This window comes from Sus scrofa, chromosome X, assembly GCF_054392235.1.
Source record: "Sus scrofa isolate SSC_HxYL_T2T_F1_AM1 chromosome X, Sscrofa_HxYL_maternal_Yorkshire_Landrace_v2.0, whole genome shotgun sequence".
Taxonomy (NCBI): Eukaryota; Metazoa; Chordata; class Mammalia; order Artiodactyla; family Suidae; genus Sus; species Sus scrofa.
The window spans coordinates 124,519,251-124,543,973 of record NC_139401.1 but is presented as its reverse complement, the minus strand read 5'-3'; the positions used below and the strand labels follow the sequence as shown (position 1 = coordinate 124,543,973).

The following is a 24,723-nucleotide window of genomic DNA, read 5'->3' as shown; positions in this document are numbered from 1 at the left end:
TGAAGACAATAAAGATAGATGGGGTGGGCAGGCTGGAAAGTAGAGAGAAGAGTTGGTAGAGGAGATTGAGCTAAACAGCTCTACCCCAAATGAAACCTAGTCCGTACGTATATGCAATGGAATATTAGTCAGCCATCAAAGAATGAAATAATGCCTGTTGCAGCAGCATCAGTGGACCTAGAGATTATGATACTAAGTGAAGTTTAGAGAAAGACAAATATTATATGAGATCGCTTATATGTGGATTCTAAAATATGATACAGGAGTTCCCGTCGTGGCGCAGTGGTTAACGAATCCGACTAGGAACCATGAGGTTGCGGGTTCAGTCCCTGCCCTTGCTCAGTGGGTTAACGATCCGGCGTTGCCGTGAGCTGTGGTGTAGGTTGCAGACGCGGCTCGGATCCCGAGTTGCTGTGGCTCTGGCGTAGGCGGGTGGCTACAGCTCCGATTCGACCCCTAGCCTGGGAACCTCCATATGCCGCGGGAGTGGCCCAAGAAATAGCAACAACAACAACAACAACAAAAAAATATGATACAGATGAACTTCATGACAAAACAGAAATAGACTCACAGACGTAGAAAACAAACTTATGGTTATCAAAGGGGAAGTGTGGAGGGGGAAGAAGAAATTAGGAGTTTGAGATTAATAGATATACACTGTAATATATAAAATAGATAAACAGCAAGGAGCTTGTATAGCACAGGGAACTCAGTATTCTGTAGTAACGTGTATAGGAAAAGAATCTGAAAAAGAATGGATGTATGTATATCTGTGTGTTCATATACATATATATATATATATATCTGAATCACTTTGCTGTACACATGAAACTAACAACATTGTAAATCAACTATACTCCAATATAAAATAAATTGGGAAAAAAACCTAATAGGAAAGAATGAGTGGTTATGGTTCAAGTTGAGTGAGAAGAGATTCTTGGTCCACTACGCTTTTCTTTCTTTCTTTTTTTTTTTAGATGACTTTTATTTTTTGCATTATAGCTGGTTTACAGTGTTCTGTCAATTTTCTACTGTACAGCAAGGTGACCCAGCCACACATACATGTAGACATTCTTTTCCTCACATTACCCTCCATCCTGTTCCATCACAAGTGGCTAGATATTGTTCCCAGTGCCATACAGCAGGATCGCATTGCTTATCCTCTCCAAAGGCAATAGTTTGCATCTGTTCACCCCAGATTCCCAGTCCATCCCACTCCCTCCTCCTCCCCCTCGGCACCCACAAGTCTGTTCTCCAAGTCCATGAGTTTCTTTTCTGCAGAAAGAGTTATTTGTGCTGTATGTTAGATTCCGCTGTGCTTTTGAAAGCAAGGCAAGTTTTTATTGGAACTTTTTAAACAGTGGAAGTCGCTGTGTTGTATACTCACTGTATGCGGACAAGCAGAAAGAAGGTTTAAGACAATCGTCAGTAATCCAACCATCCGGAAATAAGCGCTTGAGCATTTTTGATGTCTGTCTTCCTAGACATTTTTCACCCCTGGGGTAGAGAGGAAAGTGAGACACCTGCCAAATGACATGTCTCCCCAACTGCAGTCTAGTCCCTAGATCCCCAAGACCCAGAGAGAACAGTTGCCCTAAAGGAGACAGTATGAGAGACGCAGCCCTGCCCGCAGCCAAGATGATCTTTTACGTTGTTAGGCTCATCTGGATCTTGTCTGACACTTGTCTTTCATAGAAGAAGAGGGAGGCGAGGAACACAGAGACGCCTCCTGAGCTGCTAAGAGTGGGATTACCTGCCGAAGGGGCGTGCGGTCAGCTCCTTCTGTCAGACCAGCAGAGCTGGGAATCCGTATGTTTTGCTTGGAGAATATGCGCTATCATCAGCCATCTGAAAGTGGTCCTTTGTGTCCTGACATCGGACCAGACACAGTCGATTTAGTTGTGAAGGCAGGACAGAAGTCTAGGTTGTTGGACTTCTGAGCCAGTGTTCTTTTTGCTCTACCAACTTTCTGGTGAGTGCAAGAAATACATGGGCACTCGCGCGGTAAAACGAATGAGATCCCTATTCTTCCCATACCTGGTATGAATTATTCCTCATCTTGGGCAAGTCAGCAAGGTGGTTTGTTTATTTCTGATAACAGAGGTGTTTAATCATAAGCAGTGGAGAGAAGAGTTAATACCAAATTCATTCACCCCAGTTATCAAAATAAAATAGTCAGGAGTTCCCATTGTGGCTCAGTGGGTTAAGGACCCAACATAGTATCCATGAGGATGTGGGTTCGATCCCTGGCCTTGCTCACTTGGGGGTTACAGCAAGCTGCAGTGTAGGTCGCAGATGCGGCTCTGATCCAGTGTAGCTGTGGCTGTTGGCATAGGCCTGCAGCTGCACCTCTGATTTGACCCCTGGCCCAAGAACTTCCATATGCTACAGGTGCAGCTGTAAAAAGAAAAAAAAAACAATCAAACCTTGACTTCATATCATACATTTGTGTTGTTTTTGGACTGCACCTGTGACACATGGAGGTTCCCAGGCTAGGGGTCAAATCAGAGCTATAGCTCCTGGCTCCAAGCCGTGTCTGCAACCTACACCACAGCTCACAGCAACGCCCAATCCTTAACCCACTGAGCAAGGCCAGGGATCGAACCTGAGTCCTCATGGATGCTACTCAGATTCGTTAACTGCTGAGCCACGATGGAAACTCCCATTTGTGTTTTTTCAGAAGTATTCACATTTATCAAGTACCGTGGATTCTCTTTGTTTCCTGATTAAGTCCTGCAGGCAGCTATCCTTATAATTGTCTTATAGGTGAGGAAATTACATTGATATACACACTTTGGAAAGGTTATATGACGCATCCAGGGTCAAAGAGCTAAGTTAGAAAGAGCTGGAGCAAGGTTTGAATTTTCATGGATTCCAGTTAGTAACCTTTCCATCTGCTGCTGCTTCTCATTTCCAAGTGACTTGTGGATAGAAAAAGAAATTTGGTTTATTTTTTAAGAAAAAGGTAAAATTCCTTTGCAGAGGGTACCTCTGCCCTCCGTGTACTGTTGAGTCCTATCATTGGGGCTGAATGATGTAGAAGCTGTTTCCTGTGCTCTGGCATTTAGGACTGGTCCTTGGGCTTGTTGAGCAGACTTCAGTTTATGACAGTAATCAATTTGTTTTGTATTAAATATAGCACTAGTTACAATAAAACGTTTTTAAATCATCTAGCCCAGCTTTTTTCTTTTGGCCAAAACTACCCACTTGATGAAATTAATTTCCATTAAGTGACTGGTTGGCACATGGCCTCCACTTTTTTTTTTTTGTAAATTTCATTTCATTTATTTATTTATTTCTGCCTTTTTTAGGGCTGCACCTGCGGCATATGGAGGTTCCCAGGCTAGGGGTCGAACCGGAGCTGTAGCCGCCGGCCTACACCACAGCCACAGCAACGCAGGATCCTTAACCCACTGAGCAAGGCCAGGGATCAAACCCACAACCTCATGGTTCCTAGTCGGGTTCGTTAACCACTGTGCCACGAACTCCGGTAAATTTTATTTTTGATTAATCAAATGGTTGGAACAGGGGTCTCTTTTTTCCTAAAATACAAATACATAAGTCAGTCTTGATACTAGTGTTTTGGGGTCATCAGAAGAATAACGACTTGTTTCCTGGGGGGTGATGCTTTCCCAGGGGTGCCCTCTCAGTGGGGAAATGTGCCAGGTGCCCAGCAAAGAGCTCTGCGTTCAAGGTCCCTTTATTTGCGTAACTGTCCAAATCATGGTGCCGGGCAGGAGTGGGGGTGCGAGTGATGATAAAACCTAACTGGCTGTAGGTTAAAGTGTTTCTTTTGGACATTTTAAACGTTCCTGCTTATGGTATGTGTTTCCATACCCATACTCAGAAGCACATTAATTATATCTTCACCATGAAGAGCCCTTGGGTACTGTTTGCACTAGAGGTAGATATTGAATACAAACTAATTTCAAGAGCAAAAGATGACATTCAGAAAAAAAACCCTGGAGTTCCTGCTGTGGTGCAGTGAATTAAGAACCTGACTGAATCAGTTTGAGTCGCTATGGAGGCATGGGTTCAATCCCCAGCCTGGTGCAGTGGGTTAAAGGATCTGACGTTGCCGCAGCTGTGGCGTGGATTCCGTCCCTGGCCCAGGAGCTTGCATATGCCTCAGTTATGGCCATAAAAAAATTTTAAAAAGGAAAAGATTTCTGGTGAAAATTGCCATTGTATATAGATGGGTGTTAACCGTCTTTGGTATTTTTTTTTTCTTTTTTGACCACACCCGAGGCACATGGATGTTCCTGGGCCAGGGATGGAATCCGAGCCACAGTTGTGACCTACACCACAGCTGCAGCAATGCCAGATCCTTAACCCACTGTGCCACAGCAGGAACTCCTCTGGTATATTATTTTAAACTAGTGTCTATGAAGTAATTAGATAGTTTAATTTGAAGACCTTAATTTCTAGATTCCAAAAAAAAAAAAAGAAACAAAACACCCTATGCACTCTATTCACAATGATGGGAGACAAGATTTTTTTTTTTTTTCATTATACATTTTGGGGAAATGTTCATTTGGGAGAGAATCCTATCCATCTTAGAAAGTTTGCATGTTCTATTCTTTTTTTTTTTTTTTTGCATGTTCTATTCTTTCTAGATTATCATTAGATAACAAAATTTCCCAAACTGTTAACCTCTCACAAGGCTCAACCCGGAATAGAATTTAATTTAAAAAAAACAATTGAATTTCAAGTTACAGACCAGGTAGGAGAAGAATAAAGATATCTGTTAATACTACCTTCACAAAGATTCTTAGCATTCCACCTTAAAAATCAAACTGCGCAGAAGAGAAAGCCAGTCCCATCTAGCCCCTAGGAGGAGAGTCGGGTTTTTTTTTCCTTCCTCCACTCTTCGGTCAAGCCTGATCGTCTGGTGCAGTCCAGCACCAGCTAATCCACGAGGTTCAATCAAGCTAAGTAATTGGGGGAATGTGTCGACCGTGAATTACAATGAGCAGCGGGGAAGGAGCTGTCAGCTGACTAATCAGGGATAGTGGTTTTTTTGCAGTGCTGCCACGGTGGTAATGGAAGCAGCTACGGTAGCTTTGTTTGATAGAGCTTTTTGGCTGCCGTTTTTAAATACTACCTAAGAAGCAGCTCATATTTCATCAATGTTGCATTGACGATTGGAAAAGAAGAGTGTTATTGTGTATAGGCGAGATGGCAGAAGCAACTCCCCCGAGAGGCAAGATGAGGTTCAGAAGGAATGCGGTAAGGGCTCTGCCTGCAGTCCTGGAAAACCTATCCCCAAGTTCAAGTGCAGTGATGCTGCAGCATGGTGCTATAGCACAAACTGCTGAATGGGGCTTTTAAGGACAGGTGGCGAGAATGGAGACTTGTATTTGCATGGGTTGCAGTGATGGGATGACTGTGATGTGGGCATAGAGCTGTGTGAAGGAGTCAAGGCGGTAGAATGGCATTGCAGAAGCTCAAATGTGGTCAAGTTTATGAGGAAGCACCATTACTCATGTTCTGTGTTTACGATAGTATGAACAATTTTGAATCGTTTGGCAGAATGGCTTGAAGTCACTAGTTAAAATAATACCTAACAAAAGGACTCATCCTTCCTTTCACCATGGTCAAGTACAGTGTAGTGTCATGGACAGATCTGGAGGCCACTTCATCCGCATTTACAAAGGCAGCCCTCCCTGGGTGTTGCTGTACAGGTGAACCAATGGAAAGTCTGAGGATTTGAAATCTTTCTGAGTTCAACTCTTCCCCAAACTCAGACTTTGAAGATGCAGAATTCTAGCCTATTGACAACTTTTTTTTTTTAAGAAAAAAAAAAAAAAAGACTTTTCATGATAGGCTAGAATTTAGAAATCTCTCCTTTTTGTACATTTCAAACTCTTTTCTATCTCAGATTTTCTCTTTTTTGGTTGTATACTAAGTTCCCAGCAAATTTCCGAAGGAATATTTAGATGTATTTTGGAGAAATGTGAGATAACATTAGCTAATAGGATACCTAACTGGTCGTCATCAAGGTTTTCAGTGCTACCCTTTTTCTTTCAAAACTTAAGAAGACACTTTTGATGTTATGTCTTACTTACTTAATCAAGACAACACACAAAAATTAAGAAAGTAAAAATCAGTCATAGAAAAAAAAAAAAAGGACACTTGGAATCGAAAGTAAGACAAGGGAAACACACCAGTAAGAATTTTATTGTTGAATGACAGTGAACATCAGTGGGTAAGTAAATGACTTACGTTCTAATAAAGCTCTTAGCACAAAGTGGTATTTAAAAAAGTACAGTTGAGGATATGGATCTTTTGGACAAAATTGCATCTCCAGCTCTACACATGATTTTGTATCATGGGAATAATTAATTGCCTCGGACTTGTAACAATTTATGGTGCGCAAGAAATGCCTGTGTATCTGTTTGGCAGTTTCAGGTGCAACTGACATGAGTACTTTTGTGGTCCAAAGTGGTTGACTTAAGCTTTCAGAAAATTACCGGTTCCTTTATATGCACAGATGTTTTCTCAGTTCTGAACTTCATTTCGCATGTGTACACATACATTAATATACACACAAATAAATACAGCACCCAAGTACTTGGTGACTGGCTATATCTAGGACTGTGCTACACACAGGCTGGGTTACAAAGGTAGGTATGCAATGGCTACGGAGCTGAAGCAGCTCTCCATTTAATAGAGCAGGTAGGACATGTCCATAAATATTATGAAGGAACTTCTGGCTGATGGGCAAGGCCTCATCAAGATGACATTGGTTTGGACCTTAAGCTAGAGCATCTTGGGTCTGTTACCTTGCTTGGTTTCTGTCCTCTCTTTTTCTCTCAAGTGAATTCCTTTAAGTGGTCCCTAGAAACAGGTGGCTTGAAATGAACTTGACTGGATCGAGTGTGAAGCCCAGAACGATAGCGGAAGACACATGTGTTCTGCTCGCAGGGACAGGGCTTGAGCAGCGGGAACAACTTGAAACTCAGCTGGAGACACAGTGGTTTGCCTTGGATCAGTGGAGCTGGGCTGCTGCTGGCGCCTATGATAGGTAGCACCTACAGCCGTGCTAACAGTGGATTTAAAGTCCAAGGAGAGGATTCGGAGGGTTGCTTGGTGGAAATTGCAGTGACTGAAGGAGGGAGAGGGAGGATTGAGAAAGGATATGGTACAAGAAGGGCGAGCCTGGAGTTCCCGTCGTGGCGCAGTGGTTAACGAATCCGACTAGGAACCATGAGGTTGCGGGTTCGATCCCTGCCCTTGCTCAGTGGGTTAAGGATCCGGCATTGCCGTGAGCTGTGGTGGAGGTCACAGATGCGGCTCGGATCCTGCGTTGCTGTGGCTCTGGTGTAGGCCGGCTGCTGCAGCTCCGATTGGACCCCTAGCCTGGGAACTTCCATATGCCACGGGAGTGGCCCAAAAAATGGCAAAAAGACAAAAAAAGACAAAAAAAAAAAAAAAAAAAAAGGCGAGCCACAGGCAAAGAGCATGTTGTCTGGAACTGTCCTCCTCCTGAGGTCACTGGGCAAGTTGTGTGGCCGTCTGTGGAGTGACTCTTCCTTCGGGTGCTCTCTAAGGGTGGCGAAGGTGGGCAGAGTGCAGAAGCAGGTCATGGCATTGGAAACTCTGCTGTAGCTTGAGGTCATGAGATTTTTTTTTCCCCCCAGTGTGTACTCTAACGTGGTAGGTTGGACCTTGTTGAAGTCAGTCGCGTGCCAACAATTCAGGATTAGAATCGTTTTGTTCAGTAGGCTCCATGGTGCTGAATGGTTTCCAACATTTGTTTTGACTGTTAGTATTTGTCCCGTTTTGCAGATGTCAAGGTCCAGTTATTCCCAAATGCTCAGCAGCAAGTCTGAGCGTGCACTCAGACTCTGCATCGTTAAGTACACGTCCCGGAAAGGGTTAAGCATCCTGGAAAGAGTTTACCCTCAGGATTCAGATGGGCCTGGATGCCCCTGCTCACTGGCTATAGTGAGCAGTTACTCTACTGCTCGCTCTGTGCTTCAGGTTGCTGGTCTGTGAAAAGGCCAGGCTATCTCCTTGGCTGCAATATTGCAGAAGCCGCGTAGGATAAGCTATGTACCCAGCCTGGCACATTTGTCCTAGGCCTCCAGGAAAGGGCTCCCTCTTATTGTGACTGCATTTCTTTGCCCTAAAGATTACCCAAAAAAAGCTATAGGAATAGAAATTGTCTTATAGTAAAATAATCAAACTTTTCTGCGGCATTAGCCGCTTGGAACATTTTTAGAGAAGTAGCCAGCATAACTGAAAAGCATTCAGAGGGTGGAGGAATTGCCTTCGAGATGGCACAAAAGCCTAGTAAACAAGGTTCATTTCCAGACTTGCAGAGTGCAATGGTAGAGTGAGTTTGTGCCTTTTGTCATTGTTACTGCTGTCCTAACTGCTGGGAGGCCCTCTGACTGGGTGACCTGAAGGCAGCGTGGGGAGAAGGGAGGCAGTGTCTTCTCTGGCGGGAGGGGGAGAGAAAGCCGATTCTGTGCCCGTCAACTTGGAGACCCAGTGGGAGCTGTTGCCGAGGCCTCGGCGGGGCTGCACTCAGGGCCTAGAGCCATGAGCCTGAGCCCCACGGAGACAGACAGCAGCAGGCTGGTTTTTTTTTTTTTTTTTTCTTTCTTTACCGAGGTGCCTGTAAGCAGTCACATGTTGGAACTCCAGAAAAACGCCTGCAACCAATGCCTAAAACCAGTGCTGTTTCCTTTTTCATGCTGCATGCTTTTTCTTTCTTTCTTTCTTTCTTTCTTTTTTTTGTTTTTTTGTTTTTTTGGTAAAGAAAAAAAAAGCAATCAAAGAAAACAAGGCTGACCTTTTGCCCACATCCTTCTGCTTTTCTGACAAGCTCTCAAAACCAATTTATAGTTTTAAAATCTAGGCTTTGATTTTGGAGAAAATAGAAACTGTGTTTATATAACTATACAGATTAGAGATCCCTAAAGCAGTGCGCCCGAGAATGCAGAAATGACTTCTCCCCAAACAGAGTGGGTAAGCTCCAGGGCCTTGAGCTATATTTGCTGTGAGATATTTGCAGCTGATGTGGTTTACGAGATATGCTATTTGTTCATTGCAACTCTTGCTTTAAAAAAGATTATCTTGAATGTTTGACAGAGACAAATGCCTGTATATGTAGAGAAAGCACTCTATACATCCATATGTGTGGTCACATGCAAACTGATCTTAAATTCATATGGCCTTTCAGGGCACAGTTTCTCAGGAGTGCACTGCCCCCTCCAGATTCCCACAGCCAGCGATCACGGACAGGAAAGCACACGGGGAGTTCCCACTGTGGCGCAGCAGAAACCACTCAGAATAGTATCCATGAGGAAGCGAGTTCGATCCCTGGCCTCACAGTGGGTCAAGGATCCGGCGTTGCTGTGAGCTGTGGTGTAGGTCGCAGACAGGGCTCAGATCCCGTGTTGCTGTGGCTCTGGCGTAGGCTGGCAGCTGTAGCTCTGATTCAACCCCTAGCTGGGAACCTCCATATGCTGCACCTGTGGCTCTATAGAAACAGAAAAAAAAAAAAAAAAGAAAAAAAAGAAGAAAAGTATATTGGGTATTGATGATATTGGCCCAGATTCAGAGTGTGAAGCTTTAGTTCCAAGGTTGCAAACTGGTAGTCCATAGGTGTGTTTTATTGAGACCATGTAGTGTGTTAACAAATTTTCAACTTTTTTCTTTAAAAATCTTGCTGGACGCAGAAATCTGGATTTCTGATTTCTTTTGAGAAATCACAGATTTGGCAGAGCAGGGCCCCCCTTCCCACATGACAACACTGAGCTGCAACTGACTAGGCGGTGCCCCACGCCCTGCTTCCCAGCTCTCTACATTTCCGATTATTTTTCCCCACGTCGGAGTGCGAGTGGCCATCTTCCACCTCATGGCCATCTTTTCATTAAACTCTGCCTACCTCATTAAAAAATGCCACTAGGAATTCTGGTCATGGCTCAGGGGTAATGAACTTGACTAGGATCCATGAGGATGCGGGTTCCATCCGGTTCTTGCTCAGTGGGTTAAGGAGCTGGCATTGCTGTGAGCTGTGGTGTAGGCTGGCGGTTGTACCTCTGATTTGACCCCTAGCCTGGGAACCTCCATATTCTGTGGGTGTGGCTGTAAAAAGATACACACACACACACACACACACACACAAATCCCGCTAACACATGGTAGGCATTCAAGATTGTCACCTTTGCTTTAGGTTTCAGGGTTAGACTGCTGACCTTGAACCTGATCCTTATACCTGTTGATCTTTTTTCTATCCATTAGGAGTTTTTCCAGAGGAAGGAAAGCTGGAATGAAAAAAAAAATATATATATATATATATTCTTTTTATGTTTCAATTAGAGCTTGCTTTAAGTCTGGCTCTGCAGCCAGGTAAATCTGGGTTGTATTTCTGCCACTTATAAGCTAGAATTTCTTGAAAAATTGCTTAACCTCACAGAACCTCAGGGTATTAGTTCCCTATTGCTGCTCTAACAAATCAGCACAAATCAAAACAACATTGTATTGTTAACAGTTCTGGAGGTCATAAGTCCAAATGAGTATAACTGGGCTTGAAACCAAGCTCTCAGCAGGACCTCTGAGTCTCTGGAGGAGAATCTGTTTCCTTGACTTTCCAGCTTCTAGAGGCTGCCCACATTCCCTGGCTCCTGGCCCTGCACCACTCTGATCTTTGCTTCCGTGGTCACATCTTCTCTGATTCTCCTGCCTTCCCCTGTCTAATAGTCATCCTTGTAATGTCATTGTTCCCACCCCCATAATCCAGGATCGTCTCCCCATCTCTAGAGCCTTAACTTAATCACATCCCCAGAGTCCCTTTTTACCTTATAATGTAACATAGTCACAGGTTCCAGGGGTTAGAATGTGGGCATCTTTGGGGAATCATTATTCTGCCTCCCACACTCAATTCCTCCAGTCGTGAAATGAGGATAAAAGCAGAACCTACGGCGTGTAAAATATTTAGCACAGTGTCATAATAGTGCGCCCGATGAGCATAATTCTCATAATAGACATTCAATAAAAAGCAATACTACCACCCATGGCCAGCTAGGCCATCTCCTGTGCTTTGAGAGGTTCTGAACACACACAAATATGTGTGTGTGTGTGTGTTTGCTGGAGAGAAGCTATATGAAAAGTCATTGCTTCAGGTGAGGTTGTGGATTTACTATAATGAGTATGATAAGCACCTATTAGGAATAAGTGAGGGGGACTGGGATTAAAAAATCAACGATATCTGATTCATACATGGGATTTAATGGGCATGAGGGCTGGAAACAATATCCTTGGTTTGAACTGTATGGTTTGGTTTTCTATAAAAACGACTCTGACAAATCAGATGAATTGCTCATGTGCCACCCAATTGTTTAATAGTTTTGCCTATTAAATAATGGCTCTTGCCTGCAAGTTATTTATTCCTTCAAATGGCTGTTAGATTTGAGCGTGGCTCTTGGGTTAATCAAATCCATGTATTCTAGGAAGATTTGCACGGGAGCTCAGTAAAGATCCTAAAATTATCCTATAATGAAAAACATTGCAGACGTAATTATACGGGCAATAAACAAACCGTTCATCCTGGATAGTGCATTTTCTTTAGAAATGCAAATTTTTGTAGGCCTTTTGTGATAAGTGACTCACTAAACATTTTGAAGGAATTAAGGCAAGAGAAGGTATGATAAAATAATCAGAAAGTGTTACCTAAGAATGATCTGATTAGAATGTACAGTGATTTTAGAAGCTTTTTATTTAGCTGTCAACGTTTGGGAAAAAGCACTTTATCAAATAGATGCAGTAACTGATTTAATAAAACAGGTAACTAATCTCTGGCTCCTAATCCCTGATTTAGGAGCTGCTGAAAATATCCCCAAACCCTGCCTGAATTCTCTTCCCTATGGAGGCTGTGAACAGCGATTCTGCTTTTCTCTCCTTCTCTGCTTTGTTCCCTGCTGTGTGGTCAGCTGTCCCTAGGCCTGGCTGTGGGGACAGCCTTGTTCTCCTAGGAGTGGCAGCATAGAGACCAGGGCCTGACCTCAGGCCAAGAGTCGCCCCATGGCCTTCTCTGCTCCCACGGTATCCTCCCCTACCCCTGCCCCCAATTTTGGAGGTGGGTGAGTAGTCCAGGCTTTAAGTGGCTCCTCTCTAGGGTCTCGGATCTAGAAATTTCCAACCCAATACCAGAGAATATGTCATTAAGGAAAGTCAGAAAGCAAAAGCCAGTAAGACCAGATCAACCTAGAATCCATGGAAGAACAGAAGGAATTTTGCTTTAGGTGTTGGCAAAAGTAGGGTGTTTTCAACTTCATTTGCAAGTGAAAGAATAAGCTGGATCAGGGCAGGTAAGTATAATGAAAATACTGGTAATTTGCCCATGTGAAGGAGAAGGAAAGGCCTAACTCCTAAAGTGAATGGGCTGGAAATAAAACTCGTGCTCTCTAGCTACAAATAGGCCCAGGGTTCTCACAAGTCCCTGTCACTTGCTTAAGTTTCCACTTAAGCAAACCTTTATCCACATCCCGAGAAAGTCTTCTACGGTGTTGCCGTGAGCTGTGGTGTAGGTCGCAGACATGGCTCAGCTCTAACCCAGTGAGCAAGGCCAGGGATGGAACCCGCAACCTCATGGTTCCTGGTGGGATTTGTTAACCACTGAGCCACAATGGAAACTCCATCTGGGGTCTCTTTTGTAAGGGCACTAATCCACTTCATGAGGGCTCCACCCTCATGACCTAATCACCTCCCAAAGGCCTTGCAAATACTATCACATTGTGGGTTAAGTTTCAACATACGAATTCGAATTCGATGGGGAGAGGGAAAGAAGTTTCTCATGAAGGGAGGGGGTGGCACAGACATGGCTGCCTGGGGGAGTTAGGAGTTGGATAGCCATTCCAATTTGTGTCTGCAAGCATTGTTTAACTAATTAATTAATTTTTGGTCTTTTTAGGGCCGCACTTGTGGCATATGGAAGTTCCCAGGCTAGGGGTCGAATTGGAGCTGCAGCTGCCGGTCTGCACCACAGCTAAAGCCACACCAGATCCAAGCCTCGTCTGTGACCTACACCACCACTCAAGGCAACTCCGGATCCTTGACCCACTGAGCAGGGCCAGGGATGGAACTCACGTCTTCGTGGATACTAGTCTGGTTTGTTACCACTGAGCCACAATGGGAACTCCAATTGTTAAATTTTTTGATTTAATTTTATGCTCCTTTCTCTTATCTATTTGTTTGTTTGTTTTTTAAGTCTACACCCATGGCATATGGAAGTTCCAAGGCTAGGGGTTGAATTGGACCTGTAGCTGCCAACCTGTGCCACACCCACAGCAATGCCAGATCTGAGCTGTGTCTGCGACCTACACCACTACTCACGGCAATGCCAGGGATCGAACCCACATCCTCATGGATACTAGTTGGGTTCATTACTGCTGAGCCACAGTGGGAGCTCCCTCTCTTATCTGTTTGTATCACACTCAGTTCTCTTTCCCTCCCTCTAGCTCTCACTGCCACTTGTTAATGTCTTATCACCATCTCAAATTGAATTTTGTTTTATTTATTTATATATATATATATTTTTCTACTGCACAGCATGGTGATCAATTTGAATTTTAAAAGTCTCCAGTTTTGGAAGTTCCCACTATGACAACAGGATTGGTGATTTCTCTGTAGTGCCAGGACAAAAGTTTGATCCCTGGCCTGGCACAGTGAGTTAAAGGATCCGGCATTGCCGAAGCTGCAGCTTAGGTCCCAACTGCAACTCGAATCTGATCCCTGGCTTGGGAACTCCATATGCTATGGGACGGCCAAAAAAGAAAAGAAAAGAAAAAAACCTCCAGCAGTTATGAGTATCATTTCAGAGTCTAGGTCTTACCCCTCTATGAAAGTTACTCTTTTTTTTTTTGTTTATTTTTTTTTAAGCTTTGTCCCTGGCATGGGGAAATCCTTGGGCCAGGGATCGAATCCACACGACAGTAGTGACCCGAACCACAGCAGTGACATTGCCGGATCCTTAACACACTAGGCCAACAGGAATGCCTCTTTTTAAAAAAAAAAAAAATCAATTTTTTAGGACAGGTTTACTTTCGCAGCAAATTGAGCATAAAGTACAGAGCTTCCGTATACCCTGTCCCTACAATATCTTATAAATTTTTGTTTTATAGTTTTATTCAGGTATTAATACTTCAGCATTCCTGAAAGATGACTGCATTTTAAGCATTTGGGGCATATTTTGCGTTATTTTTGCTTTCATGTGCTGTTTTGAGGCTGATGCCCACCAGCTCTACATTCCCAGTCTAGGCTTCCTTCTCTCCTTACTTGTACATCCATTTTTCTGATGGACATCTCTGCTTTTCCTGCTGACCCTTCCAACCCAACAGGTCCAGGAATGGGAATCAGGATCTTATCCTTGTCCTTAAAAACCTGCTTCTCTTGTGTTCCCATGTCTGAGGGTGGGACCATTCACCCAGTTACTCAAGTCAGAAATCTGGAAATTGATTGTCCTCCTCTTTCCTTTTCCATCAGACACATCCAGTCATCATGTCTTGCAGAAGGTACCACCTAAATTCTACCTTCATCCCTGCTGTTGCTCGATTCAGACACTCAGCCTCCCTGCTTTGGATGAGTCGTCCAGTCTTCTAGCTCAAGTGTTCGCTTCCACTCTTATCCAAATCCAGTTCTTTCCCAAAGTCAAAGTGATTCTTCTGAAATGCAAATATGGAGTTCCCTGGTTGCTCAGTGGGCTTAAGGGTCTGGCATTGTCATTGCTGTGGCTCTGGTTACTGCTGTGGCATGAGTTTGATCCCTGGTCCGAGAACTTCTGCATGCCATGGGCACGGTCGAAAAAAAAACTGCAAAAAAATTTGCAAATCTGATCGTGTTGCCCTGCTGCTGAAAAACTCTTCCAAGCCTCTCCTTGCCTCCGGGAAAAACCCCAGGTCTTTCCTGATCTGCCTACTGCTCATCTTTCTAGCACCATCTCCCGTTGCTCCCCTCCACCCGTAACAGCACTTTCCTCTAGCTTTTCCAACTGGGACCACTTGATATGGAGCAGGCTCAGTGCAAATTCGGACTTCACCAGCTGGGCCAAGTTATACTTAAACTCTCTGGGCGTCACTTTCTTTATTTGTGGAAGAGGGTAGCCTGACTAATTCACAGGATTATTATGAAGAGGAACTATGATAATGTTGGCAAAATACTTGGCATACAGCAAGCATTTGACATGTGGTGCTTTATTATTTATATCAGGCAGTGCTGTTCCACCCCTCTCGAGTTTTGCATAGTGCCCTTCTTGTCTTTTGCTTTCTTTTGTTTAGTAATTATTTCTTCACCACCTACTATGTGCCAGTATTCTAAGAAGCTGGGAAACATGGGCACCCCAGGACAACATCCTGATCCAATTTTTTCTTTTTAATCTTCTTAGGGCCGCACCCATGGCATATGGAGGTTCCCAGGCCAGGGGTCAAATCTGTGGAGGTTCCCGGCTAGGGGTCAAATTGGAGCTGCAGCTGCCGGTCTGCACCACAGCCACAGCAACGCAGGATTCGAGCTGCATCTGCAACCTACACCACAGCTCATGGCAACTCTGGATCCTTAGCCCACTGAGGGAGGCCAGGGATCGAACCTGCGTCCTCATGGATGCTCGTCAGATTCGTTTCCACCGAGACACAACGGAACTCCCTGATCCAATTTATTCCTTCTCACGCGAGGCCTTTTTGACATTTCTAGGTCTAGGATGCTCTGTGCCACCACTTCCAGTTGTATATTATTCTAATCCCCTTGTTTCAATTATCAGCTTATGGTGCTATAGAGTGAATAATACCAATAGACTCAACTATTAGACTGTCATTTTCTTGCAAGCTGGGTATGGAATATATTGTATTGATTTCTCTTCACTCTGAATACTAACGATGCTGTAAATACATAGACTGGACACGTAGAAGATACTCTGTGAATGTCGCTTGGATGAAATAAAAACGAGTCCACCAAATAGTTTTCTTCCATTTGTTTATTACAAGTACTTTAGCTCCCTGTGGCTTTTAGGGCTATCCTAGAAACCTGCCTCCTAATTCTGTTTTACAGGGATTAAATGCAATTCGAATACAGACAGCTAAGTTTAACATGGCGCTTGAGAGTATAATTCTCTGTAACTTGGGATTGATTTGAGTGTGAGAAAATTCCATGCCAAGAGCATTGCAAAGATCTGACCTGATGACCTTACATGAGTATTATTTCTAGTTTCATGTTTTTAGATTTTATCAATATCCATTTTTCAAGTTTTCTCCTGTTGGTGAAATTTATGACTTTACAACTTGTTTTCTTTATATATTTTCTGCTCTGTGCTCAGTCGAGCACATGTTTTGACAATTTTTTCTTTCTTTCCTGTGCCCTTTCTTTCTATAGGCTTCCTTCCCTGGGAACTTGCACTTGGTTTTAGTGCTCCGTCCTACCAGTTTTCTCCAGCGAACTTTCACAGACATTGGATTTCGATTTAGTCAGGAAGATTTCATGCTTAAATTACCGGTAAGAGTATATCAGGTAAATGTTAGTACCATGAGATTGATGTTTTACGTGTGGCCACAGAGCATTTAAAAGAACAAACAAATAGAATTTGCCTTCCAAAATGTCAGCTTGAAATGCCCCCAAAGTCTTCTGCTCCTACTGGTAAAATAAAGGAATATGGTCATTGATTTGTAACCAAGCACTTCCTCTCAAACGAGATGTATGTCACATATGTTATGTATGTTTATATATGTATGTGTGCATGTGTGTATAAAATCAGGACATTTTATTTTTAGAAAACAAACGAGTGTGCGTTTTATGTATTTGAACTCCCATGAACTTACATCCTGAGCTACTTCAGTGTGCCCTGCTTTGTTTTGTTTTGATTTTTTTTTTCAAAAGATATTTTTATACATTGTTAGGGCTAGGAATAGAGCGCTCCTAAATTTCAACAGTTTTGCAAAGATCAGTGCCTCCCGATAAATCCTAACTTACTGCAGGAAGCCCTTTTACTCTGTTAAGGGCTTAACATTCTTGCGGAAGGTTGACCCTTACCGGGGCAAAATTTTAGATCATGGAGGGTCAGGTGCGTGGGTTTCCGTGGAGATTCATTTTGCTTTACGGAGACATGTTTTGTAAGTGAAAACTGTTATTCCCCGAAGGAAGGATGTGTATCCATGTGTGGGAGGATGCGGGGACGCGCAGGAGAGAATTGTTAGAACCATTTATAAAAGACAACTTTCTGCTAACTGGGTGCTGAAGCTCATTGTGCAGTTGCCAGAAAGGGCAGTTAACAGTGTCTTTCTTGCTTATTTATATAGGTGGTTATGCTGAGCTCAGTTAGTGATTTGCTGACTTACATTGACGACAAGCAGTTAACCCCTGAGTTAGGAGGCACCTTGCAGTACTGCCACAGTGAATGGATCATCTTCAGAAATGTATGTGTCTTTCGCCCTTACTGTAGAGCCTATAGTTCGCGGTAGCTTTGAAACCTAGATCTAGAGGGGTTTTTTGTTTTTTTCGTTTTTTTCCTCTTTGGGAAAACCAAATTTCTGGGGTTCCTATTTTTCAAAAACATACAGAATTCAACATCTCGACTTTCTTCCATCGGAAATATCTAGAAAGGATGAAGAGTCCCCGAGGATGGCATTTGCATGAGAGGCTTAGGGAATAAGGCGACCCTCCTTTGCCCACCCCCTCCCAGGGCCGTGTGGTAACTTGAAGAGACGGAGGGTTGGGGTCCCAACCCTAGCACTGCTAACGCATAGCTGTATAACGTGGTGCAAGTTATAAAACCTCCCTCAGCTGCAGTGTTTGCAGTTAGGAAAAGGGAATAATAAGACTTTACCTGAAAGGAATATTGGGGAGATTCAGTGAGATAACAGTGTGAAGTGTTGGGCACTGTGCCTGGCCTGTGGCCCGCCTCAAAAAAATGGAAGCAGTCTTATTCTTTTTTTTTTTTTTTGTCTTTTGTCTTTTTCTAGGGCCACACCCGCGACATATGGAGGTTCCCAGGCTAGGGGTTGAATCGGAGCTGTAGCCACCGGCCTACGCCAGAGCCACAGCAACGCGGGATCCGAGCCGCGTCTGCAACCTACACCACAGCTCACGGCAACGCCGGATCGTTAACCCACTGAGCAAGGGCAGGGACCGAACCCGAAACCTCATGGTTCCTAGTTGGGTTTGTTAACCACTGCGCCACGACGGGATCTCCTGGAAGCAGGCTCATTAATCTCATCATCCTGGTGATTTTCTTGAGGCAGTTAGATTTGTAGCAGAGATGCCTTCTGTTTGAGAAATGTAGGAATAGGCCAGAGCCCTGTGCCCCACAGGTGTGACTTTGCCGTCTGCACGTATCTGTACTCTAAATCCCAGGGGTATGGGAACGCCTCTGAAGGAAACCATGATATTTAATTAGGTCGGGATTCTGTTTTCCTCATCTTCATTCAGCCGTCCTGTTCATTCGTATGAGAGCGAGTTGTCAGAGTAAGCCACGTCTTGCTGGCAATAACCTATCGAGCTATAAATAAAAGAGCAGACATGCATGGTAAACAAAGGGCTTATATCGTCTCTACATGTTGTCCTCCTTTCTCTGAGTCATTGGTTTTGGAGACAAAAATAAACCCAGCCTTACTTGGCATCTGTGGGTGACAGAGCCTTTGTGGTCACAATTTCATCCTCTGCCATACCTGAAATTAATTGTCATGACTCATTGTTCCTCCGTCATCACCTTAGTCCTTCACGTTGTTGGGAATGCTAAATACTTGCTCATACATGATAAGAAAGTGGCTTTGATGTTCTCATGTCTCTTCAAAAGTAAAGTTAGCATAAAGGAATTTTACAGTTACTGAAAACAAATTCCTCAGTACATGGAATCTTTAAGAAATCATTTTCATTGGTGTTCAAGAAATAGGTATGGAAGTTTGTTTATTTATTTATTTATTTTGCTTTTTAGGGCCGCACCCATGGCATGTGGAGGTGGCCAGGCTAGGGATCGAATCAGAGCTGCACCTGCCGGCCTCTGCCACAGCCACAGCAACACGGGATCCGAGCCCCGTCTGCCACCTACACCACACCACAGCTCATGGTAACGCCAGATCCTTAACCCACGGAGCAAGGCCAGGGATCGAACCCACGTCCTCATGGATGCTAGTTGGGTCCATTACTGCTGAGCCACGATGGGAACTCTGGAAGTCTAGGTAAAAGACATTCAAGAAGACTCTTCATCTCACTTTGGTTTCTTAGAGGCTTAGATGCAGAGTTGGAGTTGTTCGTCAAGGGCAATGGCAACTTTCCTCAGTAGAGAGTTCGCAGTATGTGTGTTTGCTGTCATACCTCAGTAAAAGTCACCACAGTTGCTGATCTAGGTTTTGATGTGCTGGCAGAGTTTCCATAGAATTAAAAGAACCATGGGCTCTTTGCAGGCTATAGAAAATTTTGCCCTCACAGTGAAAGACATGGCTCAGATGTTACAGTCCTTTGGAACTGAACTGGCTGAGACAGAACTACCAGATGATATTCCTTCAATAGAAGAAATTCTCGCAGTTCGCGCTGAAAGGTACCACCTGTTAAAGGTATGTCTGGTAGAGGGGATAAACCAAGATTTTCCACGGTCATCTTCTAGAGAGGTGTTCACTGTGTTCATTTCACAGAGGTGTCCGGGTGGGGAGATGAAAGGTATGTTTGGATACTGTAGGGCACACTCTTTTTTTTTTTTTTTTTTTTTTGGCTGCACCTGGGGCATATGAAGTTCCAGGGTCAGGGATCACACCCGCGCCACAGTAGCGATCCAAGCCGCTGCTATGACCATGCCAGATCCTTAACCTCTTGTGCCACGGGAGAACTCTGACTCTGTCAATCACACTATTAAAGAGGAAGAGTACTTTACAAGAAGAGGATGTTGTGGATATGTTGAATTGAAGTGTCCTTAATTTATCTATTTATCTATTTAGGTCACGTCTGGGGCAGGCGGAAGTCCCTGAGCCAGGGATCGAACCTGTGCCACAGCAGTGACAAAGCGGAATCCTTAACTGCTAGGCCACCAGGGAACTCCCAGAAGTGTCCTTTTTTAGAGGGTGCATTCTTTTGAGCAGCTGTTTATTTGTAAATGGAATCATGTATAAATGCTCCAGAGTAAGAGATCCACCATCATTTTTGTTCCCATGCCTTCTTTATCTTCTAGAAAGGCCCTCTCGTTTGGAAAGCTAGAGTAAGGATCACGAGGCAGACAGCTACAGTGTGAAAAGGAGGAGAACTTGATGAGGAGTTTGGAGTCCTGGTTTCTTGTCCCAACTCTGCCGTATCCTGGCGTTGTGACCAAGCCACACTGCGCTCAGTTGGTGACAAGCTTTCTTTTCCACAGGGTTCTAGTTCTTGATGTCTTCTGCAGTAGACCAGAGTGGACAAGTTGCTTTTGCTGTCCTTCCCAACTGTCTAGAGTGTTGGGTTGTGAAGGACTCTGAGTCGCCCTTCAGACGATCAGCAAATACTTTTATTTTTTTTAATATATCACTTAATTTTAGTATTTTTTTCCAAAAAAAATGAATATTTACGAATAATATTTGTTGAATACATTCTATTACATTTCTCGAGTATACTGTTTTTTCCCAAAACTTCATTATGTCCATGCAATACTCTTTTTTTTTGGGGGGGTGATCAATCATCTTTATTTATTTATTTATTTATTTATTTTATATTACTCAATGAATTTATTACACTTATAGTTGTACAATGATCACCACACCCCAGTTTTATAGCATTTCCCTCCCAACCCCCCAGCGCATCCCCCCGCCCCCTAACCTGTCTCCTTTGGAAACCATACATTTTTTAAAGTCTGTGAGTCAGTATCTGTTCTGCACAGAAGTTTGTTGTGTTCTTTTAGATTCACTTTCCCGAAAATGTTTAAGAATGATCTGAACAAGGCACCAGTCATCCCTGTACAACTTAGGTCCTTCACATGATAACAGGCACGCTGGGGCACTGACAGATACAGGTGTTATGTGGAGGGGACACTTTTAAATTAAGAAGAGGAATGAAATGGAAATTTTGAATCATAACGTGAAAGCAAAACCCTGTTCAAGGAAGACAAGCTGTGTCCCTTACAAGCTGTGTGACCGGGTCATTGAGTTTCCCTCTCTGAGTCTCAGTTTCCTTATGTGTACGATGGGGTTGATGACAATGACGATGGGATGATGATACACGTGTACCTTGTAGAGCTGTCATGAGGAAGAAATGAAGTAAGTATGTGATGTATGCAACACAGTGTTTGACACGTAGTTGGTACTTTATAAATATTAGCTCTTTCTGTTCTTATGTCCTATTGGTGGTGGTATCATAGAACCTATTCCCAGAAACACCCACATTTCTGCTTAAAATTTCAGAGGGCTCTTGGGTCTCCTGAAGGAAGTCTTAGATCCCTCTTCGAGGCCTGAAGGATCACCTCTCTTAAGACGTTCTGAATAGAAGCACATGCTTCATGATGAATTCATTAATCCAAATATGAAGTAACACAGTACTTATGGCAGGCAGCCATGGGGCTCATGTAAGGATTAGCAGGAAAGACATCTCACTATATCTGAATATGCATTAAATATTATTTGTAACTGTATGCTTCCTAGTGTGGTAGTCTTTTATTATGCTCCTGCTGCTTTTATTATGCTCCTGCACATTGAAAGTATTAGATTAGAGGGAGTTCCTGCTGTGGCCCAGTGGGTTAAGAATCCGACTGCTGTGTCTTGGGTTGCTGCAGAGATGCGGGTTTGATCCCCGACCTGGCCCAGTGGGTTAAAGAATCCGGTGTTGCTGCAGCATCTGCAGCTTGCATTCAATCCCTGGCTTTGGGAACTTGGATATGTCGCGGGTGCAGCCATAAAAAAAAATTAGGAAAAATTAGAATAGAATAAATGAGAACTTTTTTATTGAGGCGTAGTTTTATTTGCAGTATTATGTTAGCGTTTAGGTGTATAGCATACTGATTCACAGTTTTTCAAGGTTATGCTCCATTTATAGTTATCATAAAATGTTGGCTATATTCCCTGTGCTGTACGGTATATCCTTGTAACTCATTTTATACGAGGTGGTTTGTACCTCTTAATCCCCTACCCATATCCGGCCCTTCCTTCCTTCCTTCCCTCTCCACACTGGTCACCACCAGTTTGTTATCTATATATGAGTCTGTTTCTTTTTTTTATTATATTCACTAGTTTGTTGTATTTTTTGGATTCCACGTATAAAGTGATACCATATAGTATTTGTCTTCCTCTGAGTTATTTCACTAAGCATAATACCCTAAGTCCATTCATGTTGTTGCAAATGTTATTATTTCATTTTTTATGGCTGAGTAGTATTCCTGTGTGTGTGTATACACATATATACCTACACATAGACACACATGTATACATACACACACACACATATACAGCACATCTTTTTTTAAAGTAAAGGCCATACCTGCAGCATATGGAAGTTTCCAGGCCTCAGGGGTGAATCAGAGCTGTAGTTGCCGGCCTACGCCACAGCCAGAGCAATGCGGGATCTGAGCTGCATCTGCGATCTACTCTGCTGCAGCTTGTGGCAGTGCCGGTTCCTTAACCCACTGCGTGAGGCCAGGGATTGATCCCGCATCCTCAATGATACTATGTCAGGTTCCTAACCCACTGGGCCATCATGGAACTCCTACCACATCATCTTTATCTGTTCATCTGTCGATGGACACTTAAGTTGCTTCCTTATTAAATTCGACCTTACTACCAGTAAGAGGAGGAGGCTGCAATTAGAGTATGGGATACTTCTTCCTGTGAAGATCTTAAAAAAAATCATGACAGCAACATCCAGTTCAAGAGACAGAGGCCTCTTGCGAGATCTTACAGCTTTGAGATTCTGTGAGCTATTCCTTGATTTTTCAGTTATGAAAGCGAAGGCCATTCTAGAGCTGCTCTTCCTATTCAACGTGCTCTTGGTATACGCTTCCTTCTCCCCGGGTCGCCCAGATGAGGTTCCCAGCGGGCTGACGCATCTTATTTTGCCTTTGTACAGAATGATATTACAGCTGTGACCAAAGAAGGGAAAATTCTGCTAACAAATCTGGAAGTGCCTGATGCCGAGGATGCTGTGAGTTCAAGACCTGAACATCATCAACACATTAGTGGCGACTGGCAGACTATTAATAAGTGAGTAGTAGTCTTTTTGGTTTAGAGTTATATATTTTATACTTTTGAAAGGGAATTAGATATTTTTGCAGCAACCTGTTAAGCGTGAAGGTATTGCTGGACCGCTGGCAATCTGAGGACGCCCTCCTGAGTTCTCTAACAGAGATGGGTTCGTAGAAGAGGTTCTGTGGCCACTGATGGTCTCCCTGGACCAGATGTCATGGCTTTGCTCTAATTCTTAATGTCCAGACCAGGTTTATCTACGTACCTGCAACACAAATCGTTGTTTTAATCATGACTTTTCTTCGTTAAGATTGCTGACTCAAGTACATGATATGGAAATAGCTTTTGATGGATTTTGGGAGAAACACCAACTAAAAATGGAGCAGTACCTGCAACTCTGGAAGTTTGAGCAGGATTTTCAAGAGGTCAGTTAAAAACATTCTGACAGTTTTTTTCATCATGCTGGAGGTTCTTACTCCTTGGTCATCGGAAACACAGTCTTGCAAGATGCCATTTATACTCGCAAAGAAGTGAAAAGGAGGCACGTGTGAGTGAGCGTTGACATAGAATGAAGGAAAAAACTGCTGAAATGCTGAGACTTCTATTTCTCTTGCTCATTTCCTATGAGAAACCACTTAAGTGCTAACATATATGGCAGGGACAAGGTTAACTGTCTACACTGATGCTTCTGTTGAATTTTATTTTAGATAGCAAATGCTTTAGGACTGTGGGATTAACTTTCCAACTTCCTTCATGAGTTTTTAGATCCCATATACCTATGCTGATCATATTTAGTGTGATCTAACAAAACATTGTTCCTGATCCAGCAATTTATTCCAATGAAAAGCCTGATGGACGAAGTTAAACCCTGTTTAATTATTCGTTACTTAAAAGGTTAGAAAGAAGAAAGGCTAAGAGTTCCCTAGTGGCTCAGCACGTTAAGGAGCTGGCAGTGCCATTGCAGTGGCTCGAGTCACTGCTTTGGTGCAGGTTTGATCTGTGGCCCGGAAACTTTCACATGCCAAGGGTGTGGCCAAAATAATTTTTTAAATATAAAAAATAAGGTTATAAGTATATTCTACTTCCATTCTTCTGGAAAATCCATCCTGTATGGTCAAGAGCCATACATTTCTTTTTTTTTTTTTTTGAAATTTAATTTGTATTTTATAGTAGCATAGAGTTAATTTAAAGTGTTGTATTTTCTACTTTTCCAGTCAGTGCCCAAGCTTCTCACAGTCTCTGTCATGTTATTTTCCCAGGGGTCCAAGGAAAATCGACTTGTCTCTGTTGCATGTGGTCAGTTTGTTTCTACCCAGAGTGGCTTACTGGCGTGGAATTTCATTTGTTGCAGCAGAATCAGCTGGGGAGGGGCGCTGCATCCCCATACAGAGTGCAGTGACCACCAGCCTTTTCCTCCCGTGATTCAAAATGGTTTTGAAGTGCTGGGTGCTCCTAGAAACCTGTCTTAAGAATAGGTCGAATTGCTCTTGGTCTTTCCAGATATTTGTATCTCTCCTTCTTCCCCAACCGAACACATGCAAAAATCATGCTTTGAGTTCCCTGGTGGCTCAGTGGGTTGAGGATCCGGTGTTGCTGTGGC

At 43.4% G+C, this 24,723-nt stretch overlaps 1 protein-coding gene across 27 annotated transcripts in view; it reads left to right on the top strand.

Moving 5' to 3' along the window:
• Positions 1–24,723, top strand: part of MCF2 (MCF.2 cell line derived transforming sequence) — a 98,077-nt gene that overhangs the window by 20,977 nt on the left and 52,377 nt on the right. For 14 of the 27 annotated variants that reach the window (XR_014835172.1, XR_014835170.1, XR_014835173.1 and 11 more), the window contains exons 5-9: positions 16,375–16,494; positions 17,295–17,411; positions 19,398–19,547; positions 23,008–23,141; positions 23,434–23,548. Coding sequence is in view for 21 of the 27 variants with exons in the window: in XM_013986464.3 (XP_013841918.3) it covers positions 16,375–16,494; positions 17,295–17,411; positions 19,398–19,547; positions 23,008–23,141; positions 23,434–23,548 (636 nt within the window). In the remaining 6 variants the exon portion in view is untranslated. Of the gene's footprint in view, positions 1–4,815; positions 5,230–16,374; positions 16,495–17,294; positions 17,412–19,397; positions 19,548–23,007; positions 23,142–23,433; positions 23,549–24,723 lie in introns of those variants that run through there. The other 13 variants (XM_085007412.1, XM_085007409.1, XM_085007408.1 and 10 more) reach the window with 3 other exon arrangements.